Source organism: Miscanthus floridulus, chromosome 12 (genome assembly GCF_019320115.1).
Source record: "Miscanthus floridulus cultivar M001 chromosome 12, ASM1932011v1, whole genome shotgun sequence".
Taxonomy (NCBI): Eukaryota; Viridiplantae; Streptophyta; class Magnoliopsida; order Poales; family Poaceae; genus Miscanthus; species Miscanthus floridulus.
This window is the reverse complement of record NC_089591.1, coordinates 65842587-65862209: the sequence shown is the minus strand read 5'-3', so window position 1 is coordinate 65862209 and position 19623 is coordinate 65842587. Positions and strand designations below refer to the sequence as shown.

At 48.5% G+C, this 19623-nt stretch overlaps 1 protein-coding gene across 1 annotated transcript; it reads left to right on the top strand.

The window, feature by feature from the left end:
* The first annotated feature begins 760 nt into the window (after positions 1 to 760).
* Positions 761 to 3652, top strand: LOC136497040 (dof zinc finger protein 1-like). Its single transcript, XM_066492828.1, has 2 exons — positions 761 to 931; positions 1841 to 3652. Exons 1-2 carry the CDS (start codon positions 908 to 910, stop codon positions 2924 to 2926), a joined length of 1110 nt encoding a protein of 369 aa, XP_066348925.1. The 5' UTR covers positions 761 to 907; the 3' UTR covers positions 2927 to 3652.
* Positions 3653 to 19623: the final 15971 nt, after the last annotated feature.

Sequence of the window (19623 nt, the reverse complement as noted above, 5' to 3'; positions counted from 1 at the left end):
GGAACGGGGAGTAGTGAAGGAGAAGAAACTGGGGTCAACGCAACAAAGACGAGGTTACGGAGAAGATAGATTTAATTTGCCTTCATGATTATTAGAGTTTATTATAAGAGGTGGTACATACCCCGTGGTATGGGATCATTTGTTTGAGCTTGCAGTGTGCTTCTTCCATATTTTATATAATTCTTTATACATCTAGAAATATGCTATATATTTATATAACACTAGTATATGTCAAAAAGGATTTATAATTTCGGATTGGAAATACGAAAGAAGCAGGTGCCATGTCTCATGTGCCAAGAAAAAGGGAGAACGGGGAAGCACCACTAAACAGTGACGCCCAGGGAGGGAATGCAGCCGGGCTGGTCCGCACGTGCCACGCCGCCCTCGCGCACCACAAACCGCCATTCCCAGGGCTTCCTCCCTTGGTGGCTTCCTCCGCGTTCCTCTGTGGAATCCCGGCCGGTTGACTGCTGTGGACCTCACGAGTCCATGAGCAAGAACGCAACGGCCCTCGATCGGCAGCTGCCTACTAGTACTTATCAACAGCACAACCAAAATTGGCCACAATTGCAGGCCAAACACAGCGCTCCAAATTCTTTTCCCATCACTGACGACGCGAGCAGCTGAGAGGTGCATAAAAATATTTTAAAAAAGAATCTTCCACCATACTACTAGATTGGCTATTGGGCAAGAGAGAGGAGCGTGGAGAGGAAGGGGGAGGAGGCATAATTCCCACTCACACTGGCCAACCACAGGGCATTCTCTCTCTTCCTCCTCTTTGGTCAAGAAATCCAGCGGAGGCTCGTCCTCTCCACCCTCCCTCCTCTCCAACTCTCCCCTCCTCGGACCACTCCTGCATCCAAAAAGCAAAGAATTGTGGGGGTAGCAAAGGAATTGGAGTTCTTGCATGGATGCAGCCCACTGGCAGCAGGTAAATTTGTCTTGCAAAACAAAGATCAATTCTGCACCACAACCACATGCATCTAAGCTACCCGGCCCGGACATATGCATCATCTGTGCGAATTTGGCCTTCGTTCTTTCTCGATCCTGTTGGTGTTCATATTCCTCTATGCGCCTTGTTCTTGGTGCGTGCTGCGCTTTATTTGATGAGACCAGGCCATGATCTCTCATGCTTCCTCCCGTCTCTTCTTGGGTTCTGTTCTTCCTTTATATCCTTCGCGTAGATCTATGCATACCATCATCAGCATCTATCTCATCCGTAGCCTTTGGAGGTGAGGCCTTTGTGGCTTTAATCCTCTGCTACTACCTGCCCGGCCCTTTTAATCGTTGATTGAAAGCAGCACACACACACAACACCACCACCACCTTTCTTTTCCTCCCTTTCTAATCCCCCTTTCCTCTCTATCATCCTTTTTATCCTCCTTTTTTTTTACCTCTCCTCCATGGCTTTTCTCCTTTTCTCTCCTCGGCTCACCACCCCTTGTTGCATCAAAAGAGAAGCCATGTCGTCCCATGGTGATCTGTAGCAGAAAGCAGCAGTGGCAGTAGTAGTACTGAAACACACAACCCTACAAGAGCACAAGCAGCAAAGGTGTGTTTTGTGTGGTGTGTTGTGTTTTCTCTTTCTTCATCTTTTTCTTCCCCGGCCTGCCTCATCACCTTTGTATCCATTTGTTTGGTTCTTTAGTTGCGCCATAAAGATTCTATCATCCCCACACATCCAGCTCCCCCCTCTCCTTCCCTGCTGCATCTGCATGCCCACACATGCTATTTTTGTTCACTGTTCTTGCTTCTTGCTGTGGTTGTTTAACTAACTTGGTCCTGATCCTCTGCGTTCTAATGATGTGCTGTTGCTGCACCATGCGCGTGTCCTCATTAGGGCCTAGGGCTGGTGAAGCCCATGGAGGAGATGCTGATGGCGGCCAACGCGGGCGCCGCAAATCCGAGCCAAGGCTCGAATCCAAACCCGCCGGCGCCGGCGCCGTCGTCGGCACCTGGCGGTGCCCTGCGCGGTGGCGCGCCGCCGCCGCTGGCGGGCGCGGGTAGCACCGAGCGGCGCGCGCGGCCGCAGAAGGAGAAGGCGCCCAACTGCCCGCGGTGCAACTCCACCAACACCAAATTCTGCTATTACAACAACTACAGCCTCCAGCAGCCACGCTACTTCTGCAAGACGTGCCGCCGCTACTGGACGGAGGGCGGATCCCTCCGCAACGTCCCCGTGGGCGGCGGCTCACGCAAGAACAAGCGCTCCTCGGCGTCCGCGTCGGCGTCCGCGTCCGCCTCGGTCACGAGCTCGTCCATGGCCAGCACGGCGGGGGCGGCGTCCAAGAACCCGAAGCTGGCGCACGAGGGCGCGCACGACCTCAACCTGGCGTTCCCGCATCACGGTGGCCTGCACGCCCCCGAGTTCGCGGCGTTCCCGAGCCTGGAGAGCAGCAACGTGTGCAACCCGGGCGGCGGGATGACGAGCAACGGCCGGGGCGGTGGCGCGGGGCCCGCGGTCGGCGCGCTCTCGGCAATGGAGCTCTTGCGGAGCTCCGGCTGCTACATGCCGCTGCAGATGCCAGGAAATTACACGGCGGCAGGGTTCGCGCTCGGAGAGTTCCGCACGCCGCCGCCACCGCCTCCACCGTCGCAGAGCGTGCTCGGGTTCTCTCTGGACGCGCACGGCCCGGGGTCCGGTGCTGCCGCGGCAGGGTACGGTTCCGGCGCGGGGCTGCAGGGCGTGCCGGAGAACGCGGGCAGGTTATTGTTCCCCTTCGAGGACTTGAAGCCGCCGGTTAGCTCTGGAGGTGGTGGTGTGGCCGGTGGTGCAACACGTGGCGCCGGCGATGGAAATAGCAGCCATAATCAGTTTGACCACAGCAAGGAGCAAGGCGGAGGCGGCGACGGCGGCCCCGGTGCCGGGCACGACGCACCGGGGTTCTGGAGCGGCATGATCGGCGGCAGTGGCGCTTCTTGGTAATGGAGAAACATGCACGGGGGCGGCGCCATGCATGGCTCATGCAAAGCCTCTGTGCGAGCGTGCATGGGCGACTGGAGACATTATAGGCATGCAGTAGAGACAAGGGTTCAATAAGAGGTTGGCATCGGTGGTGGTGATCGCCCTGACATGGGATGTTTGATCTCTTTCCTAGTGTTGGTGGTTCCTGGTGGTGTTCTTCGTCTTCTCGCCGTCGCCGTCGCCGTCGCCGTCGCGAGTTCATGTGTGTTTTTGCTGACCATCGACTTTAATTGGGGCTCTAACACACCAGAGAGTACAAAAAATTTCAGGGGTCATGATCTTTCACTTGATCGACATCTCTTGGTGCCTCTCTCATTTCTGATCTTTCACTTGATCTGCTATGGTAGCTGCTTCACTGTAGCACTTACCGGGGGCTTGGGAAGCTTGTTTTTAGGCCGGCTTCAAGTTAGATGGTATACATCAGTGTTTTCATGCCACACATTGACAAAAGGTTTAATGAATCAGTGTGTTTGGTTGGTAACAACAACGGGTGCAGTGTGTGAACTTTGAAGCTACTGGTGTAGAGTTAGATCTTAGTAGTTTCAAGGGGACTTGCAAGTTTGTTTATTCATCCAAATTATTAGAGATATTCATTTTGTTTTTGACTTGCTACTTTAATTATGATGTAGGCTCATATATAATAGTAGTATAAGTACTTTTTATGAGAACAAAGGTTGCTTTTGAGCGCATGTAATGTATATTTTGTTGGTGTTCACAGTGCTATACTTAAACTAGAGTAATGTACTGTAGCTCGATGTTTCTCTACTTTTGCAAGCTTTGTCCCAGCGCTCCTTTTTCTTGTAGCAGGGCTAGCTCTGAGATGTCATGTCTCACCATCTTCCCAGACCAAGAATCTTCCAGCCATGAAAGGCACTAGCGAGGGAGGAGAGAGAGAGAGTGAGAGAGAGAGAGAGCGTGAGGGAGGAGAGGAGGAGGTCAGGGTGGAGCAGCAACAGAAGGCATGGCCGCATGGTGATGGAGCAGGAGAATATGTACGTATGACAAACACCCCACTGCCTAAAGAAACTTTACCCTCTCTTTCTCCACATGGATATAGGTATTTATTTATATCATATGTTTGGCCATCTGCACGTGCCTGGGCAGGCCTTTTGTACTACCTTTATCGTTTTTGAAAGCCGAAAGGTACAACGCTAAACACCCCCCCCGCCCCCAACCCCCCACTGCTCATCATAGTGCTTCTTGCATCTTTCTGAGATCTCTCCGTCCCTCAGGTTGAGGATGTTTGATCCGGTGACTTAAAATATAGAAGGTACGTGAAAAGGATGTGCATGGGATATTGGGATACTAATAAAAAATAAATTACATAATCCGTACTTTATGAGAATTTTTAAGCCTAATTAATCCGTTATTAGCACACGTTTACTGTAACAAAACATTATCAAATTATGGACTAATTAGTCTTAAAAGATTTGTCTTGTAAATTAGTCACAAACTATGTAATTAGTTTCGTAATTAGTCTATATTTAATATTTCATGCATGTGTCTAAATATTTGATGAGACATCGACTAAAATTTAGGAGATGCAACCAAATACCTTCTAAGAATGCAACTTTTTACTACTCATTTGTTTTTGTTTGTTGTTAGGCATTCACACTTGCCCAGTGTTCACTTGCCAACACCAAAAAGTTGTCACCCAATGATACTTCCAACCAGCCTGTACCTGTGTCCCACTCCCACAGCATGCATTTCCTTGTCCATGGCCTGTACCATTGTACTGCAATGGCAGTATGGCACACAAGCTCTTCACTTCTTCGTCACCATGCGTCCATGGCTCCATGCCAAGCAGTAGTACTTGTTCTCTTGTTGGAGGGATGAGTAGTTAGAGGGCCCCACAAAAAACATTCTCCTATTGATGCACTGGGCAATTGTATTAAACAACTGTACGTACTGCCTCAATGTGCTGAAGGGCATATATTACGATATGCTGCGTTGGGGTCTCTGCTATATATACCAAATGCCAAAGAATGCCGATCGTAAATTTTTAGTTGGAAATAGTGTTTTTCTCTCACACTAAACCAGCCAGCAGTAAATAATCTACGATACGATACGGTCTCTCGAACAAGCTGCTAGTTGTTAGTTCCCTGATAGCGGTATCAACCTAACAATGTGTGGATAAGCTAGGATTATGCGTGCATGCTCTTGTTCCCATGATTCACATCATTCAGCATGTTCGTTTGTTAGTTTCGGTCAGAGCTTATCAGTCAGTTAAAGCACCCGTCAGACTTATCAGGCCATAAATCAACCCGGAAACGGGCCCAATGAGATTATCAGATAAAGTAACACAGTACACGAACTTTGATAACTATGGATAAAGTAACACAGTACACGAACTTTAAGGAAAGTTCTCTCGTATTCCTATAGTAGTACGGAGTATGTTCTTACTACTACTATACTCTAACGAAGCACTACTACTCTATATCAGATTATCAGATGAATACTTCGACTGCATTATGCTGATCTAACATAGAGGCTATTAGACACTAGTTTTGCCAAAGGCTGACTCGTCAAGTTGCTTTGCTTATTTGTAATTGTAACTATCACCTACATGTCCCAATCTGCCTTTTTTTGTGTCTATTTTCTGGGCTGTGGTCTCAACTTTGTCTGCATGCTGTCCTTGCCTCGCCCTCATGGCACTACAAGGGGATAGCTCATTGTTAGTTGCATGGGGGTGTAGTTGCTGTGCATCCTCTATATATCTATATACCTTGTGGTGCAATGGCTTCCTTAACTTCTACGTGCGCATCTCTTTCATACATACTACAAATACATGGATACTATTGGGGATGTCCAAGGCTTGGCCTTTCAACTTACTCCATAGCAGTACCTAAACATGCAGCTCCTTGCACTTGTTCATTTATGCGAGAGGTGAAGAGCTAGGAGAGGAGAGATCGGTATATAGCATAGTATGCTTAGTAGTCGCCTCAGTTCTCTTTTTGAGTGCTCCAGCACTAGTATACCTCTTTCATGCATTCTTGCACTTAGGTCTAACCTCTGCGTGTTGGTGCTTTCTGATGGTGGAAAATTCAGTTTCTGGAAATAGCTGGGTACCAGACCTGGGTAGCAGAGAGTTCCAGGGTGTAAATTAGCAGTAATACCACAATGCTCTCTGATAGCAGAATTGTTGCTGCAAAATGTAATCACACAGTTCACCATATATACCAGTGAATTAAAGTGCAATTCGGAACTTATAGTGACTCCGAATTACAACAAACACTACTACATAAACGATTTGCGGCAACGCCTCCCTTTCTTTATAGCCGCCCCTACAAATGGTTGCCCGCCCCTACAAATGGTTGCCAAATGAGCCACCCTTACAAATTAATTTGTAGGGACGGCCGGTGTTATCAGCCGTCTCCACAAATGGCTCGATTTGTAGGGACGGCTCTATATCCAGCCGCCCATATAAATTAGGGACGGCTCAATATTGAACTGCCTCTACACATAGACGCCGAGAATTAAAAATTAAGCACTAGAATTCAAATTTTGTAAACGACTTCGGATGAAGAAACAACCAAAATAAAAGTTGTAGATCTCAAAAAGTTATGAAACTTTGTAGTTGACAACTTTTTGATTTGAAATCATCTTGTCAAGGAAAACTACGTTTGAATTTCTAAAATTTTGAAATTTTAATTTTTTAAACGACCTCGGATAGACAAACAGTAAAAATGAAAGTTGTAGATCTTGAAAAGTTATGAAACTTTGTAGTTGATAACTTTCCCATTTGAAATCATCTTGTCATGGAAAAACTACGTTCGAATTTCTCAAATTTGAAACTCAAATTTTATAAGTGACCTCGTATGGAGAAACTATCAAAATGAAAGTCGTAGATCTCAAAAAGTTATAAAATTTTGTAGTTGGCAACTTTTTCATTTGAATTAGTTTAGGGCCTCAAATAATCAATTTATGCTCAGTTTTATATAATATGTGGGAACCAAAATAGATTATAGACACAAGTGACTGTGAAGTGCAGTGGTAGAGGAGTTTGCGCGCGAAAAAGAAGTTGCGGGTTCAAATCTCGGGCGACGCAAAGTGTGCAAAAATCGTGAAAAATGCTGCAACCATAGAGTGCGTGTGTGGCTGCTGGTGGGGACCTCCTCGGATTAAAAAAAAGCTATTTTTTGCCTCTTTTTCGTGATTTCTGGAAATTAATTTATAGAGATGGCTCAATATCCAACCGTCTATACAAATCGATTTATAGGGGCGGCTGCCAAAACCGATGCTACAGACCATCTGGAGCCACCCCTACAAATACAATCTAGCGTAGTGAAAATTTGATCTTTTTTCCTTTTTAAAAAAAGATACATATGTATGTCTTTACATTATGTCGGTGCGAAAAGTAACCAACAAGTAAATATTTATAGTTTTGTCATACGTTGTGATCGGACATGGCCTAGCGCTCAATGACACAGGGTTTATACTGGTTCAGGCAACATGCCCTACGTCCAGTTTCAGTCGGTCGATGACTTTATTCCTAAGCCCAGGTGCTCGAAGTTTGCTGTGAGGTTGCAAACGAGAGGGAATAAGAAGCGGGTGTTAAAGGTCCGGTCAGGCTTTGAACCGAAGGGCTAAGAGTGACAGGAGCTCCAACGTGCGCTAAGTATTAGAGCGTACGCACTGTGTAGCTTTAGAGTTCTAGAGCTATGGAACTATTCGGGTGCTCAGAATGTCTAAAGCTTAGCAAAGAGAGTCGGAATAACCGTCCTCCTTTTAGGAGAGAGCGCATCCCCTTTTATTGGTGAAGGGGACAGCCTTACAAGTTAAGAGAGAGAGAAAGAGAGAGTGTACTTCCTAGTCTTGTTGCCCACGCCGTCGGGTACAATACAGTTTTGTCAGCGTCCACAATACTATTGACGTCCAGATGCATGTAGCAGGCTCCATCGTGTTCTTATGGTATAGCAAATATCGACGCCTACCATACTGTAGAACAAATGTCGACGCCCACAACACTGTTCGTGTTCTGACATGTCTGAAAGGTTGCAAAGCACCCTTCTGGCATGGCCTGATGATACTGTCCTACAGGTGTGTAGGGTACGGTCATCATTATTGCGGTTGACTTGAGCATCTTGCCTTATCTGCTTTGCCTGATTCTTGGGTCCTCACCGAGCGGGCATCCCCGATCGGTCGTTCCCAGTCGGCTCCGACCGTGTCGGCCGGAGAAGAGCTATAAGCAGAGGTTCGGCGTATTTTTGGTCGGAAAAGTAGGTCGAAGTTGGAAGCGTGCATCATCCTCTCCTTGGCCAGGCCTTTCGGTCAGAAAAGCGGGTTGAAGTCAGAAGTGAGCGTTGTCCCCTCCTTGGCCAGGCCTTTCGGTTGGAAAAAGCGGGTCAGAGTCGGAAGCGAGCGTCATCCCCTCCTTGGCCAGACCTTTCGGTCGGAGACTGGATCGCTCTTCTAACCTGTTGTTAGGTATCTAGGCCGGCCTAGGAGTCATGCATCGTTGTAATGCCGTCTGCTGGGCTAAGTTTTTGCTAGGAAGCGGACCCATCGGGGACCCTGGGTTTGTGAACTCGACAAGAGCCCCCTGAGCCCTTTTGGGACTTCTTTGAAGTCGTGAAGGGGCTATTTATACTTGTTGTACGAGAGCAACGGATGGGTGTAAGATCGTGAGTCGCTGTTGGGTGCGACGGAGTGTGGATCCATGCATCGGGTGTGGCCGAGGGGTCGGGCGTGATGGAGCATGGACCTAGGCATCGGACCGACGCACCAGCATGCTGGTCAGCAGTCGTATAGGGTGTAGCCGTGTAGGCAGCATAGTGACCATGCGTCCATCACTGTGGGTCGATGTGAGTCCCCTAGAACATCATGTCGTGGAGATAGGTCGTGCTAAGACGCGACCGCTCCCTATATGATGTCAGAAGTTTGACCTGTGTTGTACTTTCTGGCCTGTAGTGGTTGACGGTGGTGCGAGCTTCTATTAGGGATCATGACCGAGGGATCGGGCGAAGCGGGGCCAGCCCTTAGACATCGGGCGAGGCAGAGCAAGCCCCCAAACATCGCCTGAGACGGAGCCTACCCTCGAGGGTCAACCGAAGCGGAGCCAGCCCTCGGGGGTCGAACGAGGCAGAGCCCAGCAAGGGCGTGGCCTTGGTGGTCCAAGAAATTGCCCAGGGGATTTTTTTGACTTGCCAGCGGGTGCGTGCGAGCGTACCCGGTGGGTGTAGCCCCTGAGCCCTTGGGTGATTCGAGTAGCATCACCTGGGGTATTTTTCGACTTGCCAACGTTCTAAGCCATCATTTCTGAGGGCATGGACCTAGGCGTCGGGCGCCAACCCAAACATTGGGCGAGGTCTAGGGGTCGGTCTAGTTTCGTGTGTTACCCCATCCGTGGTTTCCACAATCGGAGGGGTTGAGCTAACGTCACTTGCCTCGATGGCTCGAGTGACGTGCTCGGTGAGCTCTCTAACATGTATGTCTGAGTGGAATCTGGATCCATCATTCATAACGGGGTCGGCATAGCCCTCATGTGGCATTCCACTGCTCCTTAACTCACCTCCCGGTAGATGCCTAAGCCATTTCGAACACCGACTTAGGTGGCCTGCTGGCCTCCCCTCGATGGAGATTCTATGGACATGGCTTGAGGTTAGGATCGAACGAGAAGGTCGAGATGACCCTATCTGCTTCTGAACAGATCGAGCGAGGGCCGCTGGGACTCATCTATGTTTTCTTCCCTGACTCTATTTGACATGAGGCAGCCTAAAGCCCTTCGTGGGCTGGCCTTCGAACCCCGATCGATCATCGCTCATGTCGAATGAGGCGACTACCGCTTTGTGATGCAACACGAAGCATTGTGATGCATCAATTGCATTTGCAATGCTTTGGATGTATGGGATGAATGAATGATTGCATGGATGAATGTGTGAATGCGTTTATGAGGAAGGATGAATGAATGATTATGCATTAGGAAATAAAATAAAGTATGAAGGTTTAGTAAAGATACCTTGATGACTCGAGTGACGGGTTTGAGGAGCTATTATCGAATATGTCCGAATGGGATCTGTGTTCGTCATTCGTGATGGAGTCGGCATAGCCCATATGGGGCATCCCACTACTCCTTACCTATCTCTCGGCAGTCGCCTGAGCCATCCGATCGACTCAGGTAGCCCATTGGTCTTTCCTCGACATAGATCCTATTGGTGGCCCCTTCCAAACCCTACCTAGGATGGCAGAGGGTCATTTGCATGCGGTTGCGCCTTCTTTCCTGCACCTGGGTTGTGGTAGTGGTGGGCCCAACCCAGGCCACATCCTGTTTTAACTAGGCAATGTTTTGTTGGGCAGGGCGCGTCCCATCAGTCAGGACGTGTCCCACCACATGCCTATTCGCATTAAATAGGAGAAGGGAGAGGGTTTTTGTCCCATTCCTTTGCCTTTCTCCACCTGCCACCTCTCCTCCTTTTTCCTTCTTGCCAAGCCCGTTCATGCGCTGCAACTGTTTCTAGGAGATAGAGGGTAAAGCGAGGGAGAGGAGAACTCAGATTCGTTCGTGAATACGGAGCGCGATGTTGAACTAGAGGCCATCCAACATAGACGAGGCGGTGCTAGCTGCCTTCGCTAAGAAGGGGCTGGTCCCTCCAAAGGAGGTAGCGCATTGGAGGGCTCCTGCGTAAGGGGAAGCTATTTCGCAGCCATGGGCCGATGAGGTTGTCTCCTTCCTCGCCTTCCATGAGCGCGGGCTTGGATATTCTACTCACTGGTTCTTGTGTGGGCTCCTCAGCGAGTGAGGCCTGGAGCTGCAGCACCTCAATTCAACTGGGGTGCTGCATGTTGCTGGTTTTGTCACTGTCTATGAGGCCTTCCTCAGGATGGAGCCGCACGTGGACCTCTTCCGTTGGATCTTTACTGGGCGAGCCTTGTCGGAGGGGAAGCCACCCAGAACCACACCGGTTGGGGGCTTTGCCTTGCAAAAGAAGCCGAGGCCATCGGGCTCCTACCCCGCATACTCCCCCTGTGACTCCAATCGGGGGTGGCATGGTGAGTGGTTCTACATCAGGAATCTAGCGGAGGTGCCATTCTTGTCGTTCACCAAAAGAAGGCCGAAGAGGTAGGAGAGCTGGTCGTGTGGTCCCTCTAGTCGGTAGAACAAGCTGGAGGTCATCAAGGCGGAGCTTCAGAAGCTGGTGCATCACGGGCTAGATGGGCTATGGGTCTTCCACACCTTCTTCCGCCATCGAGTCGCCCCACTGGTGGATAGGAGGTGGCTGATGTGGGCATACTCTGGCCCAATTGAAAGGTCCTAATATGGCTAGAGCGGGGGTGAATAGCCTATTTAAAAATCTACAAATTAACTAGAGCAATTTGATTAGTATGACAAATAGCATAATACAAACTTGCTTTAGCTCTACAAGGGTTGCAAGCCACCTATCCAACAATTCTAGTTGCAATGATTACTTAGGCACACAAACTTGCTACTCTAAAGAGCTCAACTAGATGAATGTAAATAATAAAGCAAGCTCTCAATTCTAATTACACTAAAGAGCTTGTATCAACTAGTTTGCAAGAATGTAAACAAGTAAGTAGGGTGATTATACCGCCGTGTAGGGGATGAACCAATCACAAGATGAAGATCAAGCCAATCACCGGAAGAATGCAAATGACAAGAGACAACTAATTTTTCTCCCGAGGTTCATGTGCTTGCCAACACGCTAGTCCCCATTGTGTCGACCAACACTTGGTGGTTCGGCGGCTAAGAGGTGTTTCACAAACCTCGTCCACACGATAGGACACCGCAAGAACTGACCCACAAGTGAGGTAACTCAATGACACGAGCAATTTACTAGAGTTACCTTTCGGCACTCCGCCGGGGAAGGTACAACTCCCCTCACAATCACTGAAGGCGGCCACGAACAATCACCAACTCGTGCCGATCCTTCACCGCTGCTCCAACCGTCTAGGTGGTGGCAACCACCAAGAGAAACAAGCGAAATCCGCAGCGCAACACGAATACCAAGTGCCTCTAGATGCAATCACTCAAGCAATACACTTGGATTCTCTCCCAATCTCACAATGATGATGGATCAATGATGGAGATGAGTGGGAGGACTTTGGCTAAGCTCACAAGGTTGCTATGTCAATGAAAATGTGCAAGAGTTGTCCTTTGAGCCGACCATAGGGCTATAAATAGAGCCCCCATCAAATAGAGCCGTTATACCCCTTCACTGGGCAAAACGCGCTCTGACTGGACGCTCCGGTCATACTGACCGGACGCTGGCCCTCAGCGTCCGGTCGCCCGATGGACGCCACGCGTCACCGGCTTCAAATGCTGTTCGTTAGATTTCAACGGCTACGAAGCTGACCGGATGCTCCGGTCAAAACTGACCGGACGCTGAAGCCCCAGCGTCCGGTCGTTTCCAGTAAGCTCCCCGAGGCATGTTTTTTCGACCGGACGCGTCCGGTCCATCTTGACCGGACGCAGACCAGCGTCCGGTGCTCAACCCTAGCGACTGTGCAGACCCGTCAGTTTGACCGGACGCAGAAACCAGCGTCCGGTGCATCTCAGGTCCAGCGTCCGGTGTAACACCGAAACTGGCGACCTCTCTGCCAGCTCGACCGGACGCAGCCTTTCAGCGTCCGGTCGCTGAGTGACCCAGCGTCCGGTCAGTAGACCGACACCAGCATCATTTCGACCAACTCCATTTCAACTCTAACTTCTTCACCCTTTCTCAAGTGTGCCAACCACCAAGAATTTTGCATCCGGCGCAATAGAAAATAGACATTTCATTTTCCCGAAAGCGCCGAATCCCGCCGAGCAAGCTCGGCGGGAGGGAGAGAGGGACCCAAACCCATCTCAACCCTACAAACACCTTGTGCACATGTGTTAGCATATTTTCACAAATATTATCAAGGGTGTTAGCACTCCACTAGATCCTAAATGCATATGCAATGAGTTAGAGCATCTAGTGGCACTTTGATAACCGCATTCCGATACGAGTTTCACTCCTCTTAATAGTACGACTATCTATCCTAAATGTGATCACACTCACTAAGTGTCTTGATCACTAAAACAAAATGGCTCCTATATTTTATACCTTTGCCTTGAGCCTTTTGTTTTTCTCTTTCTTGTAACACCTCGGGTGTTAGCCTTGCATAACTTGACTTGCATAACATGAGCATGGGCATCAAGCATTCATAAATCATCATTTACAATTGAAACATTTGATCGAAACTTATGAAACATTGCTTGTTATCTCGTGTTTCTTGGAGCATATGCATATGATCTTGTACAAATGAATGCAAGTGGGTAATGCTAGTCACCAAAACACCTTAGCTACACTTAGGTTAACAAAAGGAACCTTGTTCATGAAGGCCACCTTTCATGATCAAGCACTTAAGAAATATTTCATGTGTTGACCTGGGTAGCTCTATGAGTGACCACTACATAAAATGATTGGATGGCCTTGCAAGTTGCTCAAACATGCTTAGGATATCATCATGAACAACTTTGGTATTTAAGGCTAGAGCTAGTTTGGTCATTTAGCCATGGTTTGAGTATGTATCATGATTTCAAGGTGACATGTTTGACTAAAGTTGAACTAGGTGTTAGAGACCTTGCATGGAGGAGTTCACTAAAGCAAAGTTGTAGTGTTTGACATAAGGAACAACTTTTATTTTTGGGTCAGGGACTGATTTAGCTTCTAACATGCTTGAATGGGTCCCACAAAAACCAGCAAAATCCAGCTTCCCACACTTAGCAAATTTTCTAAGTGGTTGATCGATTGACCGACTGACAGCCGATGTTGAGCACGATATTACTCCGTCTCTGTTGCGAATTAGAACGAGGTGCTTGAACCAAAGTTGTAGCTGGTACTTCGGGCTACAAAAACCATGTAGATCGTTTTCGCTAAGAAGCTATGGATTAGCAGTTAAAGGAGTGTCAAAACTCGTTGTCAGGCTCGGCCATCGCGTTTCTGACTAACTGAATCGACCGGCACAGTGGCCGACCGGCGCAGAGCATTGCCGCCGCATGGCGTGGGAAACGGCCGTGCGTCGCCGCCGGTCTGTCCGCGTAGGCCACGACGCGCCCGAGCGCGCCTTCTTCACGCCAGCGCCCGCCCACACTCAGCCGCACTCCGTTTTTGCGTTGCCTCGGCCTTTCTTCCTCGCAGCAGCAGCCGCTGAGCGCCCGTAGCTCCGCCGTCGCCATAGTCGCGCACAGCTCGCACCTAGCCACTCCCGCACCACCGCAATAGCTCCACCGTCTCCCCAGCACCCCATTGTTTCTCCCCGTGCCTGCTGACCCCACTTGGTAAGCCACCGCAGCGTGTATAAGCTCGCCGGAGTTCCGCCGTGAGCTCCGTCTCCGTGGCCACATCGCCACCGTCCCTCCCAGGCCGTGTTAGGGCACTAGATAGCTCCGCCGCAGCTCGGTGATGCTCGGCGCAGCGTCCGTTCGAGCCACCATAGCCCACACCAGCGTACCACCGTGGGCCAGCCCCGCCGTTCCGCCATGGTCGCCGCCGTCAGCTCTAGGGTTGGCAATAGGACCGGCCAAGTAGCTCAATCAATGCGCCAGGTCACCTAGGTCATGCCGTGACGATGTCACCGCCGGCGAGTTCGCCGTCGGCGAGCTCTGGTCGCGCCAGCGCTGTGCAGCGCCGCTGCCCTGTTTCGTGTCACTGACGCGTGGGGTCCCCTGACCAGCGGGTCCCACCGGTCAGCGACTTAGTGTTTGAAGGCTAACTCATTTGATTCCAGTTTTTGATTTGTTTTGTGAATTTTGTATCTTCAGTTTGGTAGCTCCAGAAATTGTGAAATAAATATGATTGTGTTGCTTAGGAAGTGTAGTATTTAGGAAAAATATGTTTTTAACATGTACAGTAGAAATTTCTGGAGATTTAAATAGGGATTTCAAATGTGCTTTTGAATGCATTCAAATTTGTTTATTTTATATCTAGAGTTCCTGTGCTCCAAAAATTATGAAATTTTTGTGGTAAGCTAGTCTTAGCATATGTGAACTCTGGTAAAAATTTGAGGACCAGTGCATGTGTAGATCTATAGTTATAGATTTTTCTTTTATAAATAGTTAATCCTTGCATGAATTTTTATAAATTAATTATGAGTCCAAAATTCATGAAATTTATTGGAGGTAATACTAGTACCATATGGATGTTAAGAAAAATAAGAAATCTGTTGCTTGACACTTTTCAATAGGATTTTCCATTTATGCTATTTCAAGCCTTGCTTCCTTATCATTTTTGTATAGGATGTTCTACTTAGTAAAATGACATGAAATTTTTATGGTAGTCCTTTGATAGCATTAGTAAGGCACTGTAAATTTTTGAGAATTTATGAAGTACATCTGATATATGTTTATTATTTAACCTAGATATCTAAATAAAATAATAAAGGCATTTAAATAAATAGTTTGGACTTCACCATTATATTATCTTAAATGTATTTGGTATGTTTAAACTGTTGGTAGATTCTATGTTGTCAAATTTCGAATGATTACATGAAGTAGAAGTATTATTACTTTATATTACATGTTAAATAGTTTCCGGACTGATTCTAGAATGTGATGAGTTGCATGTTGAAACTGATGTGTACTGTAAAAATAGTTAATAACAAAGTTGTAGAGAATTTGATAAGCTTTCCAGAAAGTCTAGGATCACTGATTTTGGATTTGTAGAACTCCAGTTATGAGCGAAACAAGTAGCTACTGTTTGTGGCATAGTCGATGCATTGTAGAAGTAGTTAAGTAATAATCGAGAAGAGATATGCACCTACTCAAACAACGTGATGCACTTGTTAACATATATGCATTCGTAATACTCATACCATACTCATGCATCTAGGATCGGAGGAAGAGATCACGTTGCTGGAATTCGAAGAAGCAGAGGAAGGGAACCCGCAGGAGGATCCGCAAGCCGCAGCTTCCGAAGGCGTGGAGCAGAACCCTGAAGAGCTTCCGGAGTGTCCTGACCACCGCCCTACTTCCTTTCTATGAGGCAAGCCCCGGAGCATTATAAGTCTCCCAGTAATTTACAAATGTTTACTTACGTATTTATAATTGATGCATTAGGTTATAAGAGTTGAATGAAACCACTTGATGCATGTACATTCCTTGTCCAGATATTAACCCTTTAACCGGTATAGGTCCAGGATCAAATATATGCTTAGCCATGCTTAGACCGGTAGAAGTTAGGTGATGTCCTGTCACCTGCGAGATATAGGTGGATACCGGAGCACGGTTGGCTATATCTGCTATCGTGGAACAGAACCATGTGGTAAAAGTAAATCGAGACCGGACGGGAAGTCGATAGCGAAGCAACAAGACATGGAGGTCTTGGGTGTGGACTTATCCCCGTCTGTGTCGATTAAGGACCGTACCATTGTTGGCGCTTCTGACAAGATTGAGCGCATGCCTCTCACTTAGCTGGCCAGATAACTCGTTCCGACCGCGAAGCCAAGTAATTCAACTCAGGCCGGGAACTGTTCTATTGTGCGCTCCTTCTGGGGAATGATCAGACTGAGCCCAAGGGCAGGCTTGGCCTGAGCATCCTGGCATCTGGTGTTCCAGATTGTGCGGCGCGGTACGGACCCACGAAATGTGTACCTAAGTTGTACCAAAGGTGACCTAAGACTATCGTGGCTGGTAGATCTAGGTTTGTGTTAGGAATAAATTCCCAGCTGGTTAAAATCGATTCAAATCGCCGTCTCTCTCGGATAGTGAGAAACTTGGCTAGTCCCAACATCGTAGTAACTACATTATGAAACATGATGGTTCAGATGAATATGGAATTACAATACCTGCTATGGTTACTATTGTATGCTTCTAAAAGATATACCGCATGTTTGGCACAGGATAGTTGCTAATCTAGAAATGGATAGTTATAATTAACTTGATAAAGGAATCATAATTGTACAACGGGTAATTGCTTTTACGCAAAATGTTGTCAAGTTACGCCCACTTATACAGCCTTGCATAATCCTTGGAGTCATTTTATTTCTGGTTCATGACGGGTAAGTCTAGCTGAGTACCTTCTCGTACTCAGGGTTTATTTTCCCATTGTTGCAGATGGCACTATGTATCATGGTTATTGCAAGAGTTGCTTCTATCCCGCTGTGGATGAGGAGTAAGCCTTGGGCAGGCTTCTTTAGTAATTCCTATCTTTGCTTTTGCGGGCCGTGATCTGGTTTAGCACTGTATCAAACTATGTTGGAAACTTTATCTTCGAACTTAATTGCTTCCGCTCTATTTATCAAACTAGGTTTGTAATGACTTTTATTCGTACTCTGATGATGAAAAGTATCTGTGAACTTTATGTAATATGTGGCATGTATGTTGAATCCTGTATGATCTTGGTTGTTGTAAATCATTTATCGAGACCCGTTGTGGTACTCGACGGACTACCGGGTTTATATGGGTTCAAGTATGACAGTGCGACCGCTTGCGAATTGCCATTGTACTTGTACTCTTATAAATTGGTCGGTTCTGCGACATTTCTTCTTTTCTAAGTTCATGCATTTGATCATCACCATGCTATCACCATTGTCATGATCTTCGTCATTGCTTCATCACTTGGAGTAGTGCTACCTATCTCATAATCACTTTGATAAACTAGGTTAGCACTTAGGGTTTCATCAATTAACCAAAACCAAACTAGAGCTTTCACCAATGGATCCTGACCACACGTCACCAGAGGAGTTGTCGAAGGACGAAGTCTAGAGTCGACACGACCTGGTGCTGCAACTGAGGGATAAAGAATCCCTTGAAGGAAAGCTCGGACCTCTTCTTTCCAAAAGCTATCCAATCTGGTATGCTCCCTTCTTCTTATTTCGTGTCCTTTTCCCTCTTGCTCTCCTGTATTCTGATTTTGAGTTGTGCATTTCATAGGGACTCACGGGTTAGAGATCCCTACCGCATCTTCCGAGGGGGCCAAAGGGCATAGCTCGGCAAGCTGCTCTGAAGGAGGTAGCGCTTGCCAAAAAGAAGAGAGCTGAGAAGGCCCGGAGGAGGTTCAAGAAGGAGAAGGAGATCGACCGACAGGTCTGGGCGAGTGAAAGTAGGAGCGACGTGGAGGTGGAGCTCAAGTCGGAGGAGCCCATAGAGATGGGTGGCGACGTGAGTACCTTTGAGGATGAAGGAGATAGGAGCATCGTCGTGACCTCTGTGGAGCATCATGAGCCTGCAGCCACTTTCGTTGGTGGTGGGTAGGATGCGGAGAAGCATGGCACTATTCCTAAGTTGAGGAAGTGCGCCACGAGCGAAGACGCCGTCGTCGAGCGAGAGGCGAAGTGGGCGCTGTCACCACGCCCTTCGGAGGCATCATTGGCTTGGCACCCCCTCCTCCGAGCATGGCAGGGCACATGGGCCAGTTAGAGGAGTGCGCTCGTACCCCGCATCTTCGGTGTCGATGTGTGTGCGTAACCCACAATGGGTAGATGTCCCGTTAGTTGCTCTGGTGGGTGCGCCATGAGCCGACGGTTGTGGCATTCGCGGGCCGATCGGGAGCCGGCCAGGTCAGCTCCTCCCCCGGTCGATACGAGGGGACGAGGGTCATGACCTGCGAGCGGTCCTCGTCTGATAGTTTCATTGCCAGTGGGTCAGGGCTTTAGGGCCCTGCCACTTTTGTCTAGGTATGTATCTATGTTCCTTTTCGATCTCACTGTTGAGTTTTTTTACTACGACTAACATGTACTCATTTAACAGTGACTAGGGACTAGCAGACATTGCCCCGCCTCCTATGTGGGAGGTGTGGAGCCTAGCCTGTAATGAGTCATGATGAGCGGTAGGGAAAGCCAATTACTGGCGGTGCGACCTTCCCTTCTGGGGGTTGCGTCCTCCCGGCTGGTCGTGAGTACGGCGACAGCGATAGTGGCGGTGATGGCGGCGATCCCCGTGGCAACGGTGGAGGTTGGGTCAGAGGTGACCCTTGTAATCCCTCCCCCAACAACTGTGGTAGAACAGAGGAGGGAGACCGAGCTCCCTACCTCGCCCGGCAAAGGAACATATGGTTCACCCTCTTGGTCAGAGCTGGAGGGGTCAAGAGGAGACACAGCCAGGCTAGAGGTAGAACATCCACCGGTGAGCCACAGAGTCTAGATAGTGGAGATCCCCTGCTTCGGTGAGGATGGCACTAGGGTGGAGCCACCGGCCATCCCACCGTCATAGGAGTTGGTGATGATTCTGTCATCGCACGATATTGCGATGGCTGGATCTTCCAGTAGGTCGAGGGTGACCCATGAGCTGGTGTGGCCTTGCCCCAGTGACCCAACGAGGCTCGCTTCATCCTTCATGATGAAGAGAAGGTGGGGCTCTAGCACTTGCTTGAGGAGAGAGGACTGTCGATGGAGTCCGATCTCGCCCAAACCAAGGCGAGGCTCAAGGAGGCCTTGGAGCGGGTTGAGCTCATCCATTAGGTGGTGTTAGTTGACTTGCCATAAGTCGTAGAGGTAAGCTTTCTATGTTTTTAGCATTTGTCCTTGACTCCTTGGTCTTTCACTAGTTGTTTTAGCATTTTTGCTTCTCGCTTTATAGGATCTAGAGGTGATGTCGATCCGTAAGTCCTATTTCCTTTGGGAGGAACACGATACGGTGGGTTAACGAGCTTCAGCACTAGCTAGAATCCACTCGCCGCGAGTCCCAAGATCGGGTGGCTAAGGCGACGGGAGCACGGGCGGCGGAACTGCTCGCGGCAGAA